At 40.6% G+C, this 23,280-nt stretch overlaps 1 protein-coding gene and 2 long non-coding RNA genes across 3 annotated transcripts; 2 read left to right on the top strand and 1 right to left on the bottom strand.

Annotated features, from left to right (window-relative positions):
• Window positions 1–2,775: 2,775 nt before the first annotated feature.
• LOC125296919 lies at window positions 2,776–16,651 on the top strand. The gene is made up of 5 exons (XR_007193884.1): window positions 2,776–2,954; window positions 4,248–4,360; window positions 14,167–14,415; window positions 14,530–14,559; window positions 15,550–16,651. It is a non-coding gene; the product is annotated as an uncharacterized LOC125296919 (long non-coding RNA).
• Window positions 4,638–5,033, bottom strand: LOC125296920. The gene is made up of 2 exons (XR_007193885.1): window positions 4,948–5,033; window positions 4,638–4,683 (listed from the first exon to the last, which is right to left on the bottom strand). It is a non-coding gene; the product is annotated as an uncharacterized LOC125296920 (long non-coding RNA).
• Window positions 16,652–19,034: 2,383 nt separating the features above from the next.
• LOC125296470 lies at window positions 19,035–22,721 on the top strand. Its single transcript, XM_048246398.1, has 3 exons — window positions 19,035–19,207; window positions 20,922–21,302; window positions 22,499–22,721. Exons 1-3 carry the CDS (start codon window positions 19,141–19,143, stop codon window positions 22,669–22,671), a joined length of 621 nt encoding a protein of 206 aa, XP_048102355.1. The 5' UTR covers window positions 19,035–19,140; the 3' UTR covers window positions 22,672–22,721.
• The last annotated feature ends 559 nt before the right edge of the window (window positions 22,722–23,280 follow it).

Genomic DNA, 23,280 nt, shown 5'->3' with positions numbered 1-23,280 from the left:
CCGCTGTAGCAGGCAGCTCACTGCGCCGGGATTAGTGTGTGCTTCTGTTCACTGTGTGCTGCTGAGTGTGTATTCACTAATTCACAGATTGGAATAAATGCAGAGACCAAATTTCCCTCACGGGATCAAAAGAGTGTATATACTTATACTATACTATAGACTTTCATTTTTCATTGAAATAGACCAATAGTAAACACCTTTGATACAGTTCTCTTCACCAAATAGGCAGTACTTTCTCTAAATATGCCTTATATTGCAAATAGCAACACAGAACAGACATGGTATCTCTTATGGATAATGAATGATTGCTGGTTGAACAATTGTGCAAAGGAGTGTGTATCAGAGATTCAGACTTATGCAAGGAAACTCTACCACCCGTGAATAGATGTTTTCCTTTTGTTTTGCGTAGGTTTGGTCTGAGCTTTGGTGGGGACACTACCCACTAACCCCTTTACACTATAGATATATAAAATGATTAAAATGTGCTACTGTCCAACTACTATCCATGATTAAAATGTGCTACTGTCCAACTTGATCTAACTACACTGTGTAGCACATAATCTGATTTTAATATGTAGGCTACAGATATGTAGGCTATATTTAACATTTATTTTCTATTTGGTCTGTAATGAAATCATGCCCATTTAAGCACAGGCCAGTTTTAATAAACTTAAATACATGCATGCTTAGCATGTTGTGAAAAGAAATCAGGCTACATTGACAAACTCTTAACCGTGAGCTGCCTGTATAGGCCTAATCTCTGATTCTAATATTTACAGATATCTAGGCGATGTAAGCACAGCTCAGTTTTAAGAAATGCAGCCGAAAGACCATGTTGAATTTTGTTATAATTTATTTCAAAACCGGATTATTCTGGAACAGCTAACTATACACGGGAATGCATTACACCTTTGTGTTCGGTAAGGTCTGCTGTTTATTCTGATATATGGTTTGTCATGTGTTGCGTGAAGAGTGTGTAGGCCTATGATATTCCACCGAGACGAATGGATGTGGAGATGGGCGCAGAGAATAATTATTACATCTCTTGAAGTTATTTTTCTCGCGAACTGTTTATCACAGCAAACTGTGGCTAGCTCGCACCGTTTAAAAGCTGAGAAAAGGCTCTTTCATGTGACACATGTGTGATGAGTAGCCTACTTCTCGAGGAGTTCAACAGACAAGAATGGGTGAATTTGGACGCACTTCATGCTTGTAGTGAAGTAAAGCTGAAGCGCTGCATGCTGCGCAGGAGACTGCGGCTCACTGGTATTTAGGCTATTATAGGTAACTTCAAATCAGCGCGATTTAGGCTACCCTTATAGGCTACTGCACATTACAAGATCTGTAATTCGGTCCCCACGCAAATCTACGCCCCTGGAGTTTGGGGTCTTAATGACATCTGTAACTGTTTTGCAAAAGGGTGTGAGGAATGTGTGAATCCAAAGAAAACACGTTTGTAAGATGACTTCTGCTGCAAAGAAGGTGTTCATGAAGACCAAATGGATCCCCAGTTTCTTTAAGCAATCGAGAAAAACTGTAAACTGAAAAGCTATAGAATATTGTTTTTTGTTCTTTCTACCGGATTACAAACATCTATGACCACATTTCATCCCTCTAAGTCACTTGAGAAACTGAACTGAGCCCTAGCACCAGGTCTTGTGAAGCTGTGTGTATAGATCAATATAGAAGAAATGATGAGTAGTTTACACAGTTATTTGTAAAGGTATGTCCATGTGTTCAGCTCAATGCCCTATAGAGACTCCCCATAGAAACGTTTGGAAATGCTTAGCCTACTGACAATACAAAGGTGTACTGTATATGAACCTAGCCCTTAGTGTAGAAGCATAATCCTGTGTCAAATGAAAGGTAACAATCTGAAGTGTCTTGTTTCTATTTGGATTGTATGTCAGGGGTTCTGATATAGAAGACCCATTTCTATCGATTCTTGTGGACATTTTCAGACCCAATATTCTGCATCTATCGCTTAGGATATACACTATGGCTAGAAGGTATCGGGGAGCGCAGCATTGCTTGCACATGCGAAATATTTTAGTGTGTTTCTCCCTGCAAATGCTTACTCTCATGCTTCCAGACTGGACCATGTGCTCTTTGTGGGATAAAGTCGGGCTTCTAGTTCAGACTCCTGGGTGCGTTCTTTCCATCTCTCCCAGTTCCAGTCACTGGCTGTTCTACATGTAAAACAAAGCAAAATAAATAGAAAAAAATAAATATTGGACATTTTAAGTGCATGAAATTATTAATTAACACATTAATTAAGTGTAATGTGACAGTAGCCAATCTAATATGGGACACAGTAAGACACTAGGCTAATACAATTATAACAAGATAACATATGCAGGGTTTATTAGTAAACTAGGGAGCTCTTAGGTGACAAGCTACCACAATTAAATGAAGGCTAGGGTTAGGGTAATGATGGCATGTGGCAGATCATTAGGCGTATTGATAGGCCTTTATGTCTTTTATTGACCAAGGTGGCACTAGAAGTGAAACTTTGCTGAAAATCTCAAATAGTTGAAACGATTGGTTTGATTGAGAGCATGAGAGCATGTCAGTCTCCCCTTTGACAATGAGCTATTTTTATTTTCCACCCCAAATATCAAAGTAGCGAAGACTGACATGCTCTCATGCTGTAGATGACCATGAATTGATCATTGTCTCATTTGAGCTCATTGTCAAAGGGGAGACTGACATGCATACTAGAAAGTTTGGGAACAGCGTCTATGCGGGCAACAGCCCAGCCTTCATGCTTTCACTTTCGCTGGGGCTTTCCAGAGAGAGAGAGCCAGGTTTATAAGAAACACATAGTGCTGAGGGCTCTGCAGTTGACAGGGAATATGCAAAGGGTTAGCCACCTCTCCATAGAAAGCGAAGCTGAACACTCTAAACTTCACTGTTTTCAACGGATTGTTTGGCAGTAGGATAGCCAACTTTTGGTAAGTCAAGGATGACACAATTTCATGCTTAGCCTTTAGGCTATAGTTGAAGCAAGATAGATATTGTTTTATTTTAAAATATCAAAAGTTTGTGCAAGCCTAACATTATCCTAGACATAGCTATTGCATCAAGCGATGGCGTTCTATGTTTCAAGCGTAGCGATTCGTTGGGGGCAGACTGCATAGTAGGCTAGAGTTAGTTAATTTTTCATGCTGCCAGAAACCACTGCTAGTTTTAGACAGCAGAGGGCGCTGTTAATTTGAAATACGGCTCTGAAAAGAGGCAGAGACGTATAGCATGTCAGCACTAATTGAAGTAAGAAATGTTAAAATAAAGAGTGAAAATAAGTTAAGTGTAAAGTGAATGTGTTGAATTGAAGAGCAATAATGCGGGTTTATTAACGTACTGAACGTGTTACTGTGGGTTTATATTAACCTATACGTTACCTTACCTGCCTTAAAAAAACAACATTATTCAAATTAAAATTTTGACAGATTCTTTGTGATGCCTGTGTTGTGCAAAGCCAACATAATATGTTTAGGTTGAAAAAAGAGAGTGTGTAATAGGTGGTGTCACTCATGCGGTGCAGAGGTAGATGTTCTGCAAAATGTTTGTCCTTATCGGCAAACCTCACCTGCATTATTTAGCTGGTTTAAGGTCATATTGGGTGGAATGTAATTAGTGATACTGTATATTACCCCCCTTATTCTAAGCTTAGGCCTCCATATATATAGAAGTTTACTGAAATGTAGTTAAACCGAGATGTGAGTGGTCTAGGACGTACTGTATAAAATCTTTGAAGCAGTGATTGTTATGGTTGTGTGTGTGTGTGCGTGTACGTGTGTGTGTCTGTGAGAGAGAGAGATCAAAAAATATGAGTGGGATGTGGACTACGATAGGGGGTGGGGTAGGGTGGGGTGAGAGGGTCGGGGTAGGATAGTCATGACTTTTATGTTTACATGTTTATTTGTGTATGTGTGGTTATGTGTAAATGTGCACATTCGTATGTGCATTCAATATAGTTCTATCTCTCGACTGCCCAAAACAAACTTCTCCATCTGGAGATAATAAAGGTTTATCTTATCTTATTGTATCTTATAAAACATGATTTTTTACAGTCATTGGTTTGAAAGGTCAAAAGTCCCCCTGAAGATGAAGTCCAGTTGAGAAGTTAATAGCAGGTGTCTCATAAATGACTGCTGTGTTAAAGTTCAGAAGTTGGGATAAACAGCAGGTGTCTCATACATGGCTGCTGTGTCACTGAAGCTTCTGCCTGCTTCTCTCCCCTGCAGGTCTCTTGTCTGCCCAAGCTGGATGCCTGCGTCTGCTGCCATAATGAAACTCCCAGTTTGCATCATGACATCACTTTTATGGGTGCTGGGTCAGTGTAGGACCGCAGATCCTGGTATGTAACAAATGCTACTATGACTACAACTGCTGCTACTCTTAACTACTACTGCTACTACTACTGCTACTCTTAACTACTACTGCTACTACTACTACTGCTACTCTTAACTACTACTGCTACAACTACTACTGCTCTTAACTACTACTGCTACAACAACTACTACTACTACTACTGCTACGACTACTACTACTACTGCTACAACTACTACTGCTACAATTACTACTGCTACAACTACTGTAGCAGCCCTCGGAACCGAAATGAAGAGGAGTCACGAAAACGGGTGCAATGACATTTATTGTCGCTCTTCCAGCACCGTGAAACTAAAGTATGATACACACAAGAGCAAGTAAATAAAAATACACAAACAGAGTGCATAGTTTTATGCAATTATTAACTGGATACTCAAAATGATAAATGAAGAATATGCTCGTGTAAATGCAATAGGCTACAATAAAGCCAACTTTCAATTAAATTCACCCGTGTGGACAACTCATAACTCAAGAAAACACTGCAAATATCATTTAACACTTTACGTTACAAGGTTCACTTGGATAACTGAACATTATAATTTAAAGATTTCATACCTCGCTCCACTTTCCAAGGGTGCAAACTAGCAGTTCATTTAGCTGTCCATTAGCTCCTTGCAGGTAGTTCACAAAACAGACTTAACACTAACATAATATGCTAAAATGTAATCCGTGAACGGTGATGTACACATAAATCTTCAAGTAAAACAATGAGAAAAGGTGTTCCTGTGATGCGTATGTGGTGTATGTTCACGCAAAGAGAGAAAAAATGTCTGACTTGTCTAACAAAGCTTGCCCGCTGGCGCTGAATCTCCCTTACCCCTGTCCTGTGTAATTTCAAAATAAAAGTCTCAAACTATGGTCAATTACACTCCCACCAAATCATGTTATGATGAATGAGGTACAAACATGAAAATGAACAATGAATCAGTCATGATTTCTAGGCCACATTAGTACACACACACACAACAACAACAAAACAAAAAAAACATTCCACATGTGACCTAAACATGTCTGAGGTAAGTGGCTTGTGTTGGAAATCATTTACTGAGCTTCCAGTAGCAAGACTAATTTTTGATAGGTCTTTCTATAATTGAAGTTTTAAAAGTGTAGTGTCCCTTTCCTGTCAGATTCGATCTCTCCTACTAGTACCTTTACACGAACTTAACTAACCCATCACTTCCTTCTGTGACGCCAATCACTGGCCCAAGACGCCACTCATTCCTTATGCGAGCAGGTCATCCTTGATGATGACAAGGTCATTTACCTTTAGATTTCGCCGAGGTAAGTGCCACTTTTGTCTTATGGAAATATTCAGGAGGTATTCTCTTTTCCACCTGCTCCAGAACTGCTCAACAAGGTATTGTACCCCTGCCACCTTTTTTACAGCATACAAATCCTCCCTGACAAACTTCCCAGGCGGTGGCAAGGCTTGACTTTGGATTTCATCAAGACGAGGTGATTTGGAGTTAAGGGCTCTAATGAGTGAGGGTCATTGATTCCTTCCACGTTTAATGGACGACTGTTGACAATGGCCATTGCTTCATAGAATAGTGTTCTGAGAGAAGAGTCATCTAGTCTACCTGGACACTGCGCAACAGTAGCATTCAACACATTCCAATGGTTGAATTTGTCGCTCCCAGATGCCTCCTGCATGACTGGCGGAAGGAGCATTGAAGATGAACTCACATTGTTTGTCTGCCAGGAAGGCTTCCAGTGCCTTTGTATCACATTGCTTAAGGGCTTCCTTGAGCTCATTTCTAGCTCCGACGAAATTTGTGCCCTGGTCACAGCGGAGTTGACTGACTGCTCCTCTCAGACTGACAAAGCATCTTATGGCATTGATAAGACAGTCCGTGAGACATATCTTCAAGCATTTCAATGTGGACTGCTCGTGAATACAAACATGTGAAGATAAGCCCATATCGCTTGTAATCTTTTCTGACCTTTCTTAACAACAAATGGACCAAGCAGTCCATCCCACAGAATGTAAAGGGGTCTGAAGCTTGGCAGCGTTCCTTTGGAAGGTCGGACATTTTTTGCTCCTCTGTAGGTCGCCTAAGCTTTCGGCATTTTATACATCTGTGAACAAACTTGGCAATAGTCTTACTCCCACCATGGATCCAAAACCATTGGCTCGTAGCTCCATCAATGTTTGATTTCGTCCCTGATGACAGATCTGGGCATGGTAATGAGCTATAACCAACTCAGTGATGTGGCTGTCCCTTGGGAGGATAATGGGGTGCTTTAGTTCTTCACTGAGGGCTGACTCTTTCAGTCTCCCACCAACACGAAGCAGTCCTTCATCTAGCATGGGGTCCAGGCAAAAAAGGGGACTTGAACTTGGGAGACACACTTGCCCTTGTGACTTGTTTGAAGTACCTTTATCTCTTCAGAGAAGGCTTGTTGTTGGACCAGCTTAATCACAACCTCAGCAGCTCTCTTTACGTTAAGCCAATGGACACACATTCAACATGTTGTGAGGTTTTCTTAGATCCAACTCTCTTGATTCTTGCAACCACCTTCACAAGCTTTGTCCAGGAGGAAAACCGGTTCAAGCGGCTTAGGATATCACTCGTTTCACTGACTTGGGTTGCAAATATTCGAGCTGCCTTGACTTCTGGATCTCCGACAAGCAATTCAGTCGAGGGTTTAGGTGGCAAGAGCACTTCTTGTTCCCACAGAAATCTAGGCCCGGATAACCAATTAGATGAGGAGATTTCTTCTGCGTTAATGCCTCTCGAAGCGTGGTCAGCCGGGTTTTGTGTTGTGTCAACATAGTGCCATTGGTTGGGATCTGTACTTCCTCTTATCAGTTGGATACGGTTGGCCACAAACATGTGGAACCTTCGTGCTTCATTGCAGATGTATGCTAGCACCACCTGAGAGTCAGTCCAAAAAAATTCTTCATCAATTTTCATCTGAAGTTCTGTCTTTAACATGACGCTCATTCTGGCTGCGGTGACAGCAGCTGAGAGTTCCATCTCGGGATACTTAAGATCTTTGATGGAGCTACTCTGACTTTGCCATTACGAGACTGCAATGGATCTCACCTTTGTTGTTTCTGTACCTTAGGTAGGAACACGCTCCATATCCTGTACTGCTGGCATCCGCAAAGTGGTGTAGTTCAATCCTGACAATGTTACCGAGGTTGTGAGGAACATTACATCGGGGTATAGTGATCTCCTTTAACCTTCTGAGACCATCCTTCCACTCCTCCCACCGTGACTGAAGGCTTACAGGAATGGGATCATCCCATCCAACACCTCGGTGACACAGCTCTTGCAGGATACATTTCCCTCTCAGGGTGAATGGAGCCACGAACCCAAGTGGATCATAGAGGGAGGCGACAGCTGACAGGATACCACGACGAGTTGGAGGGCGGTCTTTGGCATCAATATTGAAAGAAAAGGTGTCAGTTTCCATGGACCACTGAATGCCAAGTATGTGTCCTTCTGGTAAGGTGTCTGGATTGAGATTGAGAGGGTCAGTAGTTGCTGCTCTTTTCTGATGGAGCTACGCAGGTAAGGACCTCTCTTCGGTTTGAGTTAAACTTATGCAAGCGCAAGCCTGCACTTTTGCAAAGTTCCTGTGCTCTGATGATTAGCTCCTTAGCCCCTTCCTCCGTTGGAACACTGATTAACCCATCGTCCACGTAGAAATTATTCTCTACAAAGGCTGATGCTAGGGGATGGTCAGTCTTATGTTGTTGTGCCAGGTACCGGAGTCCAAAATTGGCACATCCTGGGGAGGAGGCAGCGCCGAAGAGATGGACTGTCATTCTATATTCTTGAGGTTCTGCTTCCAACTGACCTCCCTCCCACCAAAGGAACTTCAGGTAATTACGGCATTCGGGTAAAACGGAGAACTGATGAAACATTTTTTCAATGTCGCAGATCACAGCAACAGCTTCTCTTCTAAACCGTAGAAGAACTCCCACCAAAGAGTTGATCAAATCAGGGCCAGTTAGTAGTGTGTCATTCAAAGACATCCCATTAAACTTGGCAGAGCAATCAAAAACAACTCTAAGTGTATCTGGCTTTCTGGGGTGGTATACCCCATGATGTGGAATGTACCACACAGTCTCGCTCTCAGAAGCTGCTGGGGCTGGTTCCAAGATCACCTCTGTCTATGATGTCTTTCATGAAGGCCATGTAGTGGTCATAATACTGTTTGTTTGACTTCAACCTTTTCTTCAGGTGTTGCAGCCTAACAGTGGCCAGCTTCTTGTTTTTTGGAAGAACTGGTAAACCAGTGCCTTTAAAGGGAAGTGGCATTTCGTGAATGTCCATTGTCCTTTTGCTTAATGTTGTCACTCAGAAACTGAATGATCGAACATCATCCTGAGACGTATTTATCCTCATAGGTCTTTTTCGCTGAAGTCCGATTCTAAAATCTTTAACACATCTGGAGCAGATGGCACTGGGATTTCTTTCACAGAGATTCGATGAACAAAGCTTTGATTTCCCTGCCTGTCCATGTGGGGATTGGCTGACCCTATGATACTCCAGCCTAATGCAGTCCTTTGTGCAAAGGGCTCATTTTCACTACCTGAGATGACCTCTAGGGGGGCCAGTGCTGACGGACAATCGTAACCAATCAGTAGTCCCACCTCACAGTCTTGCAATGGTGGCATCTTGTTTCTTAAGTGGTTCAAATGAGGCCACTGGAGTGCTGTGCCCTTAGTGGGAATGTGTGACTTATCGACTGGAAATGAAGTCTCGAAAGTATAGGCCTGTTTTACTGTGATGTATGTTTCGGAAGTTCAGTCCTCTAACCTGTAGACCACTGACAGTCTTACTTGCTATTACTGTATTGGCAGCGGTCATGGTGCTTAACTTGAGTTGTACTGAAAACGTGGTCACACTGAGTCTTGCAGCTAGATCCTCCAATATGAAAGTAGAGTCACTCTGTGTGTCAAGCAATGCATAAGTGAGAATTTCCTTTTCTGGTGCTGTCGTCGAAGACACAAGAACTGGGACAATGCTGGAGGTGGCTGAGGCATGTTGTGTCAAAGCAAATGATGTAACCTTGTGGGTTCCTTCATTCCTATGTTCTCCTACAGCTCCAGAGTCCTTTGTAGCTTTTTCATTTGAGTTTATATTTCCTTCTATGTGCAGGCATGTAGGATGACGTCGACCACATGTGCTGCAGGTGTGCCGCCTTTTACACTCTTTGGTAACGTGTCCCTTTCTTAGGCAACCGAAGCAAAGATGATGTTCATAAATGAAAGCCCTTTTATCATCTATGGATTTTGCAGCAAAAGTTGGACATTTAAAAATACCATGAGTTTCATCCCGACAACATAAGCAAGGCAGCCATGCCCTTGACTGTTCTACTGTCTCAGTGGGAGAGTCTTTCGTTTGAGTGACTGTGTTTAGGGCTTTGGCTCGCTGTGGAACCCTCTCTTCTGTTGTTTTAATGTTCAGCAGAAGTGGTGAAGCAATGGGGTTGCATGCAATTCTGGCTTCCCTTGCCAGGAACTCTGTAAAGCGCGCAAAGCTGGGATAATTTCCACTTTGATCTAATTCTTCCACGACAATACGACTCCACCTACGGACCAACCACTCGGGAAGCCTTTTAAGAAGTTTGTGATTCTCCTCACAGTCATCGAGAATGCTCAGTCCCTTAACATGGGGAATGGCCTCAGCACATCCTTTAAGAAAATCAGCGAAGTCTCTAAGTGCAATTGGGTCATTTGCAGAAATCTTCGGCCACTTTGCAAGCTTATCTCTAAAGGCCTTTTGAACAATGAATGGATTCCCATACCTATCTTGAAGGACTGCCCAAGCACCCTGATATGCATCATCTGCGTGCCGATAAAAAAAATCCCTCCACAGCCTTTGCGTGCTTCTCCTGCAAGATAACTCTTTAAATAGAGCATTTTTTCAGCGACTGGAAGGGGCTTCTGATCAATTAATGCGTTGAAGGATAATTGCCACTCGATAAACTTCAAGGGGTCACCAGTGAATGTTGTAGGTTCTGGGACAGGTAGACGACTTAGAGTGAATGAACTAGCAATTTCTCGAGCTAGATTGACTTCTGACTGATTTGACGACGCTCCTTGTGATGTTTGATGAGGCTGGAACGGTGTGGCTTGTACATTTAATGTTTTGACAGTGATTTGGTGGTCTGGTGGGATCTGGATGTGTGTTTCTTCACCACCATGAATGAGGCTATCGCAGTCATTGTAAGCTTTCACGCATGCTGCTGCTACCTTTACATCACTCTCTGCTTGTAGTTGTTGTAACTTTATTTTCTCTCTCCCTATTTTTAATTTAATTTCAGCCTCCATGGCTTTCCATTCACTCTCAAGTTCATCAAGCCTTGACTGTTGAGCATGTAGTTCCTGCATGGACTTTGCTTGTTCTAACCTGGCAGCAAGCTCAGCCTCAGCATCGTTTGCTAGATGCCGCGGAGTTGGCATTAGAGATCTTATCAAATTCTTCAGGTGACTCCAGAGAACACAGTTTCAGTGTTTGTTTTACCGAAGACCGAAGTACTCATGCTTATTTAAAGTCATCCTCACTCTTTCCTTTTCAAGTTGACCGTTAAAAACTTCATGAATATTTTTTAGTCGTCTGGTGGCTAGTTCACAGATCTCTGCTGTTATAGTGCCACATGCATCCATTCGACTTTACAATGTCTGAAGTAGTACTATGGTTTCTCTGCATAGCTTGATAATGTTGAGCAACTGTGTTGAGCTTAGATTCAATGTTGACTTTACATGATCTAAGCTCTTCATCTGAGCAGCACAACTTTAGCTGTGTTCTTATTTCCCTTGCTGTCTGTCGCCACACCTCATAAGTCTTGTTGAATGCTTTCTCATTTTTTCTTTGCTTCTTGTTCATGTAATTCTTGGCCCTTTTTCTGTTAGATTAGCGCCACGAGAGCTAGACCTGACCTGCGTGTGACTTGTCTGCTTCTTCAGTGGGTTCTAATATCTTGTCTACTTCTTCAGAGGGTTCTGACATCTTGTTTATCTATGTGTCTGTTTATGTTACAAGCTTGTAAGTGTAGTATGTCTGTACTCAAATCTATGACTTTAACTAAATCTTAAACTATATAACCACTCACTTCAGACATTTACCCATCAAGGATATGCTAAGATAAGCAAAAGAACAACAAAACTATATCAGACAGTATTACTGATGATGTACAATCAAGCAATACACTTCTTTTAAACTCAATCAGGTTAACACAATAAACAGTGAAATGCATTCACCTTCGTTTTTCTTGCTTATTTGGAGTGTCTATTTTCATCTTTCAGGTCACAAAATGTACGTGAAATTACTCAATCACCTTGTAGGCCTAGGCTAATACACAATTTCCATAAACCATGTTCAATGTATCAAAATGTCCAATGTTGACGATCACTTAAATTTAACCTGTACTCTGTCGGTCTCTGATTGTGGACTTATCTGTAGACCATGGACATTTTGACGTCTTGCAAGCTGATCCTGGCAGAGCATGGTAGATGACTCAGCGTAGTGACGAGTTTCACTGTAGCAGCCCTCGAACCCGAAATGAAGAGGAGTCCGCGAAAACGGGTGCAATGACATTTATTGTCGCTCTTCCAGCACCGTGAAACTAAAAGTATGATACACACAAGAGCAAGTAAATACAAATACACAAACAGAGTGCATAGTTTTATGCAATTATTAACTGGATACTCAAAATGATAAATGAAGAATATGCGTGTAAATGCAATAGGCTACAATAAAGCCAACTTTCACATTAAATTCACCCGTGTGGACAACTCATAACTCAAAAAAAACTGCAAATATCATTTAACACTTTACGTTACAAGGTTCACTTGGATAACTGAACATTATACTTAAAGATTTCATATAGCTCCACTTTCCAAGGGTGCAAACTAGCAGTTCATTTAGCTGTCCATTAGCTCCTTGCAGGTAGTTCACAAAACAGACTTAACACGAACATAATATGCTAAAATGTAATCCGTAACGGTGATGTACACATAAATCTTCAAGTAAAACAATCCTGTATGTGTATGTGGTGTATGTTCACTAAGAGAGAAAAAATGTCTGACTTGTCTAACAAAGCTTGCCGCGCGCTGAATCTCCTTACCCCTGTCCTGTGTAATTTCAAAATAAAAGTCTCAAACTATGGTCAATTACAACTACTACTGCTACTCTTAACTACTACTGCTACAACTACTACTGCTACAACTACTACTACTACTACTACTGCTGCTACTACTACTGCTACAACTACTACTGCTACTATTAACTACTACTGCTACAACTACTACTGCTACTCTTAACTACTACTGCTACTCTTAACTACTACTGCTACAACTACTACTGCTACAACTACTACTGCTACAACTACTGCTGCTACTACTACTACTATTGCTACAATTACTACTGCTACAACTACTACTGCCACAACTACTACTGCTACTCTTAACTACTACTGCTACAACTACTACTGCTACTCTTAACTACTACTGCTACTCTTAACTACTACTGCTACAACTACTACTGCTACAACTACTACTGCTACTCTTAACTACTACTGCTACAACTACTACTGCTACTACTAATGCTACTCTTAACTACTACTGCTACAACTACTGCTACTCTTAACTACTACTGCTACAACTACTACTGCTACTACTAATGCTACTCTTAACTACTACTGCTGCAACTACTACTGCTACAACTACTGCTACTCTTAACTACTACTGCTACAACTACTACTGCTACAACTACTACTACTACTACTGCTGCTGCTACTACTACTACTACTGCTACAACTACTACTGCTACAACTACTACTGCTACTCTTAACTACTACTGCTACTCTTAACTACTACTGCTACAACTACTACTGCTACAACTACTACTACTACTACTACTGCTGCTACTACTACTACTATTGCTACAACTACTACTGCTACAACTACTACTGCCACAACTACTACTGCTACTCTTAACTACTACTGCTACAACTACTACTGCTACTCTTAACTACTACTGCTACTCTTAACTACTACTGCTACAACTACTACTGCTACTCTTAACTACTACTGCTACAACTACTACTGCTACAACTACTACTGCTACAACTACTACTGCTACTCTTAACTACCACTGCTACTCTTAACTACTACTGTTACTCTTAACTACTACTGCTACAACTTCTACTGCTACAACTACTACTGCTACTCTTAACTACTACTGCTACAACTACTACTGCTACTACTAATGCTACTCTTAACTACTACTGCTACTACTACTGCTACAACTACTACTGCTACAACTACTGCTACTCTTAACTACTACTGCTACAACTACTACTGCTACTACTAATGCTACTCTTAACTACTACTGCTACAACTACTACTGCTACAACTACTGCTACTCTTAACTACTACTGCTAGTCTTAACTACTACTGCTACAACTACTACTGCTACAACTACTACTGCTACAACAACTACTGCTACTCTTAACTACTACTGGTACTACTACTGCTACAACTACTGCTGCTACTCTTAACTACTACTGCTACAACTACTACTGCTACTCTTAACTACTACTGCTACTACTACTATACTATTAGGCCTTTTAACGATAGTTTTAAACATAACATATATTATCTCAAACTACTACACAGAAAAGAATGAAAGGAAATATGTAAAAATGATTAATAATTAACTTGTTTGTACTAAGCTAATTGTAAAGCATATGTCATGTTTTGAATTGTATATGTCAGACACAAAGATTAACCCTCTCCTTCTTTTCTTTCAGTAATTCAACTGAACTGCATTGCAGACTGGAACATTTTGAAAGTTAGCTGCACTGTTGGTTTCCCAAGGATAGCCTCCAACTGTATGGTTATGGATGCCTTCCTGAATAATACAGCTGCAATTGTTTCTGGAAATGACACATTCACTGTTGATGTCATGGTTGAAGAAGGATGGCAGTATTTCACTGTTATGACAAACTGCGGTGTAGCAAATGGATACTTTAACGTTACACATGTTGATGCACTATCAGGTATCTTACATTTAACATAGTTCAAGACAACAGTAGCCTATCAATAAATTAAATATAAAACAATATATTTTCATTGACAATATTAATCCTGGTAATTCATTTTTTTCATCATAGGTGAACATGATGAAAACATTGATGGGAAATGTGAGTAAACCACTTTATAGATATCTTACTATGCTGTATGTAAATCCTGCGTAACTATTAGGGCTGTCAATCGATTAAAAAAAATAATCAAATTAATTACATACTCACATATGTGATTAATTAATCTAAAATTAATCGCATATATAATTTTTGCTGTGAAAGTATTTTAAATATTTAAATTCAAATGAATCATTGAATAATCAGCATTAGTGACATTCGAAAGTTCAAAAACTTTTATTATTTTTTTCACTGTTCAAATAATGGCCATAATAATCTACGATATGACCTAATATCCTGAGGAAATGAATTCAAAAGTGCTTCGGGAAGAAGTTTTTTTTTTTCACATGCAACGCATTTCAGGCCACAGATATAACCTATCCTAGGGGACACAATGAAAATAAATTGACACTCCCCTCAATGTCAACACTATTTGTTTGCATTGTTGTGCGACTTTAGAGTTGACAAACTCCGGTGATATGCAAATTCCTTGCTACAGACATTGCAGAGGACTTTATTTTAATCAAATCTTTATTTTTATCAACACCATCAGGCTGTTTTTTAAAAAGTAAATGTTCCAATCAATGATCCAGGCAGCACATTTTCTTCTCTCTCCTTCATTTTACAGTCTAAAGGTTACTGACTACAACGGCTCGGGGTCAAGGTCATACGGAATCGATTAATCTGCGTTATTTTTTTTAATCAGTTATTTTTTCTCAAATTAATTAATCAAAATTAATCAGTTATTTTGACAGCCCTAGTAACTATGTTATAACCATAAGAATGGGATGCACTTTTTATCAAGTGTCTTTGATAAAGAACGTATCCAAGGACAGCTGATGATGTGAGGCTATACACTGAATTATTTCAGAACTTTATACATTAGGCTAAATAAAATGTAATGAGTTTAAGTAGGTGCAGCTTAATCCCAAGCACAAAATACCCTAATGAGGGTAAAGAATGCTGATTTTTGTTCATGTTCTCTCATTTCAGCACTTACTCCTACTGATGATCCCCCAGTTCAGACAGGGGCTATGTGGGCCATCGGAATCCTCACTGTAGCATTGATTGTTGGCATAGTCTTAATGTTTTCAATGGGGCTCAGGAGGCACTCAAGCTTATGGAGGTCCAGGATGTGGACCCAATCAGCAGACACGGATGTGGAGCGTAATGACAGCAGTGAGCCACTCTCAGTGGGTCAGGAACCCACTGATTGAACACTCACACACCTGTGGTGGCCTCAGACACAGATGAAGCCTCCAGCTGATTCCAGATCCAGACACTGTGCAACTCCAGACGGGGTGAAAGTGAACACTGCCATCAAGTGTAAGCAGCACAGCACACACAAGCTGCCGCGTGAAGCCACACGCAACACTAAAACACTAATTTCCAGCACTGTGAGGGAAACAAGAGGAGGCTTGCTGGCGAGCACCATTCTTTTCCTAAATATGTTTTAATTTGCCATTTCTGCCCAATGGGTTAATATGTATGTGTTTTGGGTCTTTTGTGTATGTGTGTGTGTGTGTGTGTATGTGTGTGTGTGTGTTTGCATGGTATAAGCTTTAGTTTAACTTTAAGTGAACTGCTGCTGAATTGTTAATAAGCACGCAGGGTAAGCTATGTGATCTGTAGCCCATGTGAATGGTTGTGGAAATACATACTTACTTCTATCGAGTGCCAAACTGCTGGTGTTCAGTGTAAAAGGCATTCACTGTAAATATGTACAATATATATATATAATTTATAATCAATGGTGAAAGAAGGCATGGGGAATGGGGAGATGTTCTAGAACCAGATCATGTTCCCCAGGTTTTGCACTTATTCCAGGCTGAATCAGGTCTTATTGGTCTGATGGATTATCAGCTGTTATTAGCATAGCAACATGTTAGCATTATCTCTACCAGATGAGCTTTTGTTCAGGCCATCCATTATAGATCCATTATAACACTATAACTCTTTGTAGGGCTTCCAGCTGGTATCTGGACTCAGGTTGAAATAGCATTGTATTGTAGTAGGTGAACATTAATTACAGTGCCTGTTCTTCCTAGGCAACTTCTTCTACTTCTTCTTCTTATTATTATTCCGCTGACCACTTTTTCCGTACGCAATTTCTCTTGAACAGTTTAACTTAGAAACTTCATTCAAACTTTGTAACGTAGGTCTTCAAACAGATCGGGTTGGTATGACTTTTCAACTTTGAAACTTTTATACTTTTAAACTATTAAAGAAAAAACTTTTTAAAATCCCCATAGACCTAACATTGCCGACAGACATCATATCTGGCCGTTAAGCAATTAGAATCCTATGGCAGGTGTTCAGGCCACCTGGATCAACTGCCAGTCTCAGGCTTTAAGCATACAAACTGGCCCTATTAAGACGACACATCCTGTTCAACTGCTTCCTCTGCCAAAAACTGTTTCAAAATAAAAGTCCTCACTACAATATTTCACTATTAAACAATTTAACCCTTTAAACTACTGAACTTTTTAACTGTTCAGCCATTGTAACTGTTACTTGTCATCGACTATGACTCCTACCCACTGTAGCTAGTTAGCATAGTTAGCATGTTAGCATTGTTAGCATGCTAGTTGGCATTTTTAGCAAAACTGCTAAAAATGATTAGCTAAGTTAGCTAAGTAACATGGTTAGCATGTTAGCATGCTAGTTAGCATTTTAAGCAAAACTGCTAAAAATTATTAGCTAAGTTAGCTAAGTAACATGGTTAGCATAGTTAGCATTTTAGCATGCTAGTTAGCATACCTACTAAAAATGATTAGTTAGGTTAGCTAAGTCACATAATTAGCATAGTTAGAATGTTAACATTGTTAGCATGCTAGTTAGCATAGTTAACATAACTACTAAAAATTATTAGCTAGGTTAGCTAAGTCACATAATTAGTATAGTTAGCATGTTAACATTGTTAGCATGCTAGTTAGCATAGCTAGCATAACTACTAAAAATGATAAGCTAGGTTAGCTAAGTCACATGGTTAACATAGTTAGCATGTTAGCATTGCTAACATAGTTAGCATGTTTAGCAAAACTGCTAGAAAACATTAGTTAAGTTAGCTAAGTAACATTGCTAGCATAGTTAGCATGTTTAGCAAAACTGCTAGAAAACATTAGTTAAGTTAGCTAAGTAGCATTGCTAGCATAGTTAGCATGTTTAGCAAAACTGCTAGAAAACGTTAGCTAAGTTAGCTAAGTAACATGGTTAGCATGTTAGCATTGCTAACACTACTATAAAACATTAGCTAAGTAACATGGTTAGCATAGTTAAAAATCTTAGCATAACTGCTAGCAAACATTAGAGCCATTCCAACTTTCAGTTATCGTCAAATATCTACCTATACACAGCCATTAAACTATTTGAATATCAACATTCATTAAACTTCCAGTCTGTCAACAACTTTTAAACTATTTACCTTCAACTTTTAAACAGTCTACTTTTAAACTATCTATTAAACTATCATTAAACTATCTATTAAACTAGCTGCCTATCAACAACTTTTAAACTATCTACTGTCTATCAACAACTTTTAAACTATCTACATTCAGCTTTTAAACAGTCTACTTTTAAACTATCAACTTTTAATAAGCTATGCAACCACCATGTCTATCCTAGCATCACCGTAGTAACCATCTCTGTATTATCTGTTTTAACTATACATGATATTTTACATCACAACTTTTCATGCACTGGTAATTCCTTGGAATTGCATTTCTAGTTATGTGATATAATCTGTTTTGTCATGCTCAAGATACAGTTTATTTATGTTTTCTTTTTTTTGCCAAACCTACAATAGTGATGTCACTGCAGAAAAAAAAACAAGATGATGTTGTTTCCTAATATGACTGTGACTGTGAAAAGTAAAATCCAATTGAAATGCAGAGATACCATAGATGAAAAGAATGCTGATTAATATTTGGAAACAATATTGCATCTTTATCGTATCTTCAGAATAGCATCAGCTTCAAAGCACTACTGCTAAAAGGACAAACTGCAAATTCACTGAATGTGAAAATCACTGTGAATTATATAAACCACTAATCAGAATGACTATCATGTGAACGTGCTGTATAGACACTTAATGGATGAAAGAAATTGTATATATTTCATTCTTCACCATTCATATGATGGTAGCATCTTACTGTATACTGCCATATATTTTCAGCTTGCAAGGACTATTAGTATTAATTTGTGAGAACACCAAGTAAAGTCACTGTATGTGACAAGTGCTCACGCCATGCATAACGGCTGTCTTATCCACATCAAATGTTTTATATTCATTTGTAATGTTTTATATGGTTTATAATGTTTTATATGGGTAAACTACATCAATAAAAGAGCTTTTTTAAGAGCAACCTGAGTGTCCTTTCATTGTTGATTTGTATCTCTGTGAGAGATCTGACTTAGCCTGACGTAGGCCTACAACGCACGGCATAAGCAGAGCATATACACAGCAACAACACTTCCTGTTCTCTTTCAAACGCTGCTGACATCCTGATATTTGCGTTGTAAGCCTGTGAGAAAGGCAGCATCACTGCACAGTCTGCACACAAAGGCGCAGGGCAGGAGGGCAGGATGTCTGGGCAGCTCCTCAGCACCTTGGCGCTCCTCTGCATCTTCATCGCGGTGGCGGCTTCAAACGGTGAGTAGGGAAATCAGCTGATCTGTCGAGGCGCCTTCGCATCTATGCTGCTGGATATGGTGGTTGTGCTGAGCCCTTTGATCGCGTCTGCTGTAATGGTACTTCGTTAATCTTCACATTTGATCACATTTTTAATAATAATAATAATTTTTGCCAGATAATTTGCCAGGGCTGCAGTAAGTGCACTGCTTGGCTGATATATAACTCCCATTTAAACATCTTTGTAATGAGGTTACACATCAGTAGTGAAAATATGCCTGCTTAACTGCACCTGCTGTACTTCACATTAGAGAAGCGACAGCACAACAGTGATGTTTTACTTGAGAATTTCTGTTCTGGATATATTTGTAGGTCATGAAGGCCACCTTAGATACACGAAGGCACTGGTTTTGACAATCTCATTTGGTGCTGACATAATTGGTCTTCCCAGCTGATTGCTGGTACAGTGTACCATCTGATGCTGGTACGCAGTCTGTACGGAAATTAATGCATGCATGCATGGGTGTAACTATCAACAGTGCAGCAAGTGCAGCGGGTCCTCAGCAGATGACTGGAACCTATAGGGACGGGGTCTCTCTGATACATCAGCCAGATTGTTAAAGTAAATATAGCCCATGGTAATGACAAATTTTGACTAATTTTACTTGGCAACTCTTTCATTCAGGCAGTGCCGGTTCAGACCTCCATGGGGCCATGGGCAGATTATGAACTTTCGGGCCCCTGGCCCAAGACACTTATTGTCGCATATGTGGGGGGGGGGGGGTTGGGGGTCCTTCCCCAGAACATTTTTAATTTATTTGATGGGATTTCCTGTATTCTGGTGCATTTTGGGGATGGCCAATACTAAATTCAATCAGATTCATAGCCTACATCCTGATTTGTTGATATTGAGGCAATGATTCCATGCAAAGGCTTGGGCTTCAGGGCCCCCTGACCCCTTGGGCCCCTGGGTCCTTTAGGCAAAGGGGCACTCCTGAACTCTGAGGGCCAAAATGTAACCATTTTTTTATATGTATTATCTGACACCTCAGTGCTCCCAATACAATCATCCCACCCCATTTTGGATGTCTACGGACGTTACCAAATATAGTGTTTTTTCCCATTAAGGACCTTCACAGCTATAAATGCCCAGTTTTAGGGTCTGGGCTGTTTGCTTTGATGCAAGGAAAAAACATGCGATTATATTTCACAACTTTGCTAAGTACCGTGACTGGGAATGACTGACAGATCACTTTCCTCTTTGGTTGGCCTAAAGTTTACCCGACTGCTGTTCCCATGAAGTTTCTTCTGTTTTTCATGCCCTGAATCGTAATTCGGCTGTCACTAGCTTGACTAAAGGGGAGACGGTGGAGGGGGCCTTCATTTACTTGAGGGGCGTCACGCTTGCGTGCGTAGTGTGCGTTTAGGGAGATGTAGGGAGAACCGGCCCTGCATTCAGGGTGTCCGTTTTAGACATACAGCCACAAGTAATAGACCACGTACACCTCAATCAAAGATCCTTGATCACATTAACCCTCTCTGCCTCAATTTTCTCTGGTCCTCACAACATTTGTTGTAAGTATACAGACTTTTAGGGGACACATAGGGTCAGTTTCGCACACATGGATTAAGCCTAGTCCTACACTGAACGATTTTCTTCAATGGAAATCTCCATTCAAGGCTTAATCAATGTAGGCCTAAAAAACACCCCAAACACTGTTTGTTTCTCCTCCAGGCCCATCTTTAAAGGTGTTTGAAAGGCCGAAGGTCATCACCCTCATGCAGCTCAACGCCTCTGCAGAGATCTCCTGTTCCACCACTGTCCATCCTCAGCCTGGTCGAGGGCTGCATGGACTGTCTCTGAAGCGGTATTTCAGCGGAAATGAAGTAGTGTTCTACCAGCATATGGTCGACAAGACTCAGACGGTACATCGGGACTTCGAAGGCAGAATCTCGGTCACTCAGAAATCCAGCGACTGCTGTGAGTTCACCTTCCAGCTGTCTTTGCTGAGGGAGGAGGACACCAACGGCTACTACTGCAGTTGGGTCACCTTCAATGAGAACGAAGTGGAAACAAGTAGTCTGGACAGCAACTACACGCTCATCATAGTTCGGGGTGAGGCTCTGCTGAATTATTCATAGTGAATGTAACCATGCTCGGTCTTATATAAATATAGCTTACAGTCTTGTTAAACTTCCCCTTTGACCAAAATAAGCCTCTGTAAAATCATGTGTCATCCTTCCACTAGACTTTGATAAGTACTTACAAACTCCTGCACTCTCATCCTCTGGTAATAGTATTGATTGATGTAGTATTAAGATGTAGTATTAATATTTTGGTAAACGCCTCTGCTAAATGAATACATAACTGTAATGTGCATGTGTGCTTGCAGCTGCAGTTTAGTCTCTGAGGTTTGTTTGAATTCGAGCCAATGTTTACAGCTGTTCTGTGTTTCGTTTACTGCCTTTCACTGTTCTGTGTTTCATTTTGTGTCATTCACATTTCATCATGGTAGATCCCAGCTGCCATCAGCCTATGAGTAATACACCTTTCTTCAGCTATTTCCTCTCTGGACAGCACTTTGAACTAAGAAGTCATGTTTACTGAGGCCTATAAGCGCTCTGCCAGAAAGTGTTTTTATGTCCTTCATTTTATGACAACAACTTTGTCATCATCGTCATAGTGTATTACTAATACTACTACTCGACAACTAGACACATTTCTGTAGCTAGTATGCCTTTTCTCACTGGTTTGGCATCAGCTGTTTAGAGTCATCTTTTATGTTAGATAAGCATTCAGTGTGTATATTACACCTCTCTGTGTAAAGGCTGGACAAACTTTATGCCATAAAACTGCACAAGACGTTCTCTATTTGCTGGTGTATAGCTCAGTTTCAGAACACTACAAGGGAATTCATAGTTTTCTAGACGTTTTGCCACATTTAGTAGATGACACTTGAAAAATATTAGTTGTTATTATTATAGCTGTTATTATTTGTCTAACAAACCATTTTATATATGAAGGCCAAGGAGGATATTACAGGTATGCACAGGTAGAGCAGAATGAATGTAGGCCAACTCAGGAAGTCTCTGCAAAACCTGATCTGCAAATAAGCACACTGGCACACATACAGCAATCCTCACCCGTGGCCTCACTGTTGAAATCTACTGTGGATATCGGGTGCAGTGCAGCATATGCCACATCCGCACCAGATAAGGCCCTGATCCGGGGCAGCCTTGTGCGCTATCTGGATTGGGTCACTGCCACTGGACATTATTCTCATCCTGTTTTGTTCATGTTCTCTACTGCAGAGCGCGACCCTGAAGAGCTTTGCACCAGGCCATCGGGCAATCAGCTGCAGCGGCTGTTCCTCGGCCTGAGTGGGGTGGTGTGTGCCGGCATGTTCCTCATCTCTGCTGGGGCCCTGATATGGAGGTGTTTGCTGGTATGTCCTGAGAAAGGGGGAAAAAGCATCTTGGGATAAAAATGGGAACAGGCACACAGACAGAAAGAGAAAGGGGAATGGCCGCTCAGTGAGAGACCACAGATGTTGTGTGTGTGTGTGTGTGTGTGTGTGTGTGTGTGTGTGTGTGTGTGTGTGTGTGTGTGTGTGTGTGTGTGTGTGTCTGTGTGTCTGTGTGTCTGTGTGAATGATGTTCTTCAGAGAACAGAGCAGAGGGCACAGGATGTTTAGATTTCAGCCATGTGTTTGTGGTTCTTGTTGCATTACAAGAAAAATGCTGTAACACAAAGGACTGTTTTCAGGGCTCTCGAACAAAAGAAAGCTTAAGCTTTTGGGTCCTAGAAACAGGTTTTCAGAAGTTTTACAGAACATTTTACCCCAATCTGAATCTCATTGTGAAAGAGCTCACTTTGCTAAACTTCTGACTCTTGCTAAATCAAATTTAATGAATCCAATTGACTAAGTTTAGCAGCACAATGTGTTTTGCAATGGCCATTCTTAGAGACGACAGTGCTGTTCAGAAAGGGCAAACCAATGAAAAGATGCCAACGGTGAAGTCTATAGGCTAATCTCAGGACTGAACTTAGTGCTGCCACTATTGGTGGGGGTGGGAAGGCTTTGACTTGAAAC

This window comes from Alosa alosa, chromosome 6, assembly GCF_017589495.1.
Source record: "Alosa alosa isolate M-15738 ecotype Scorff River chromosome 6, AALO_Geno_1.1, whole genome shotgun sequence".
Lineage (NCBI taxonomy): Eukaryota > Metazoa > Chordata > Actinopteri > Clupeiformes > Clupeidae > Alosa > Alosa alosa.
The sequence above is the reverse complement of the archived record's forward strand: the minus strand, read 5'-3'. Positions and strand labels throughout refer to the sequence as shown.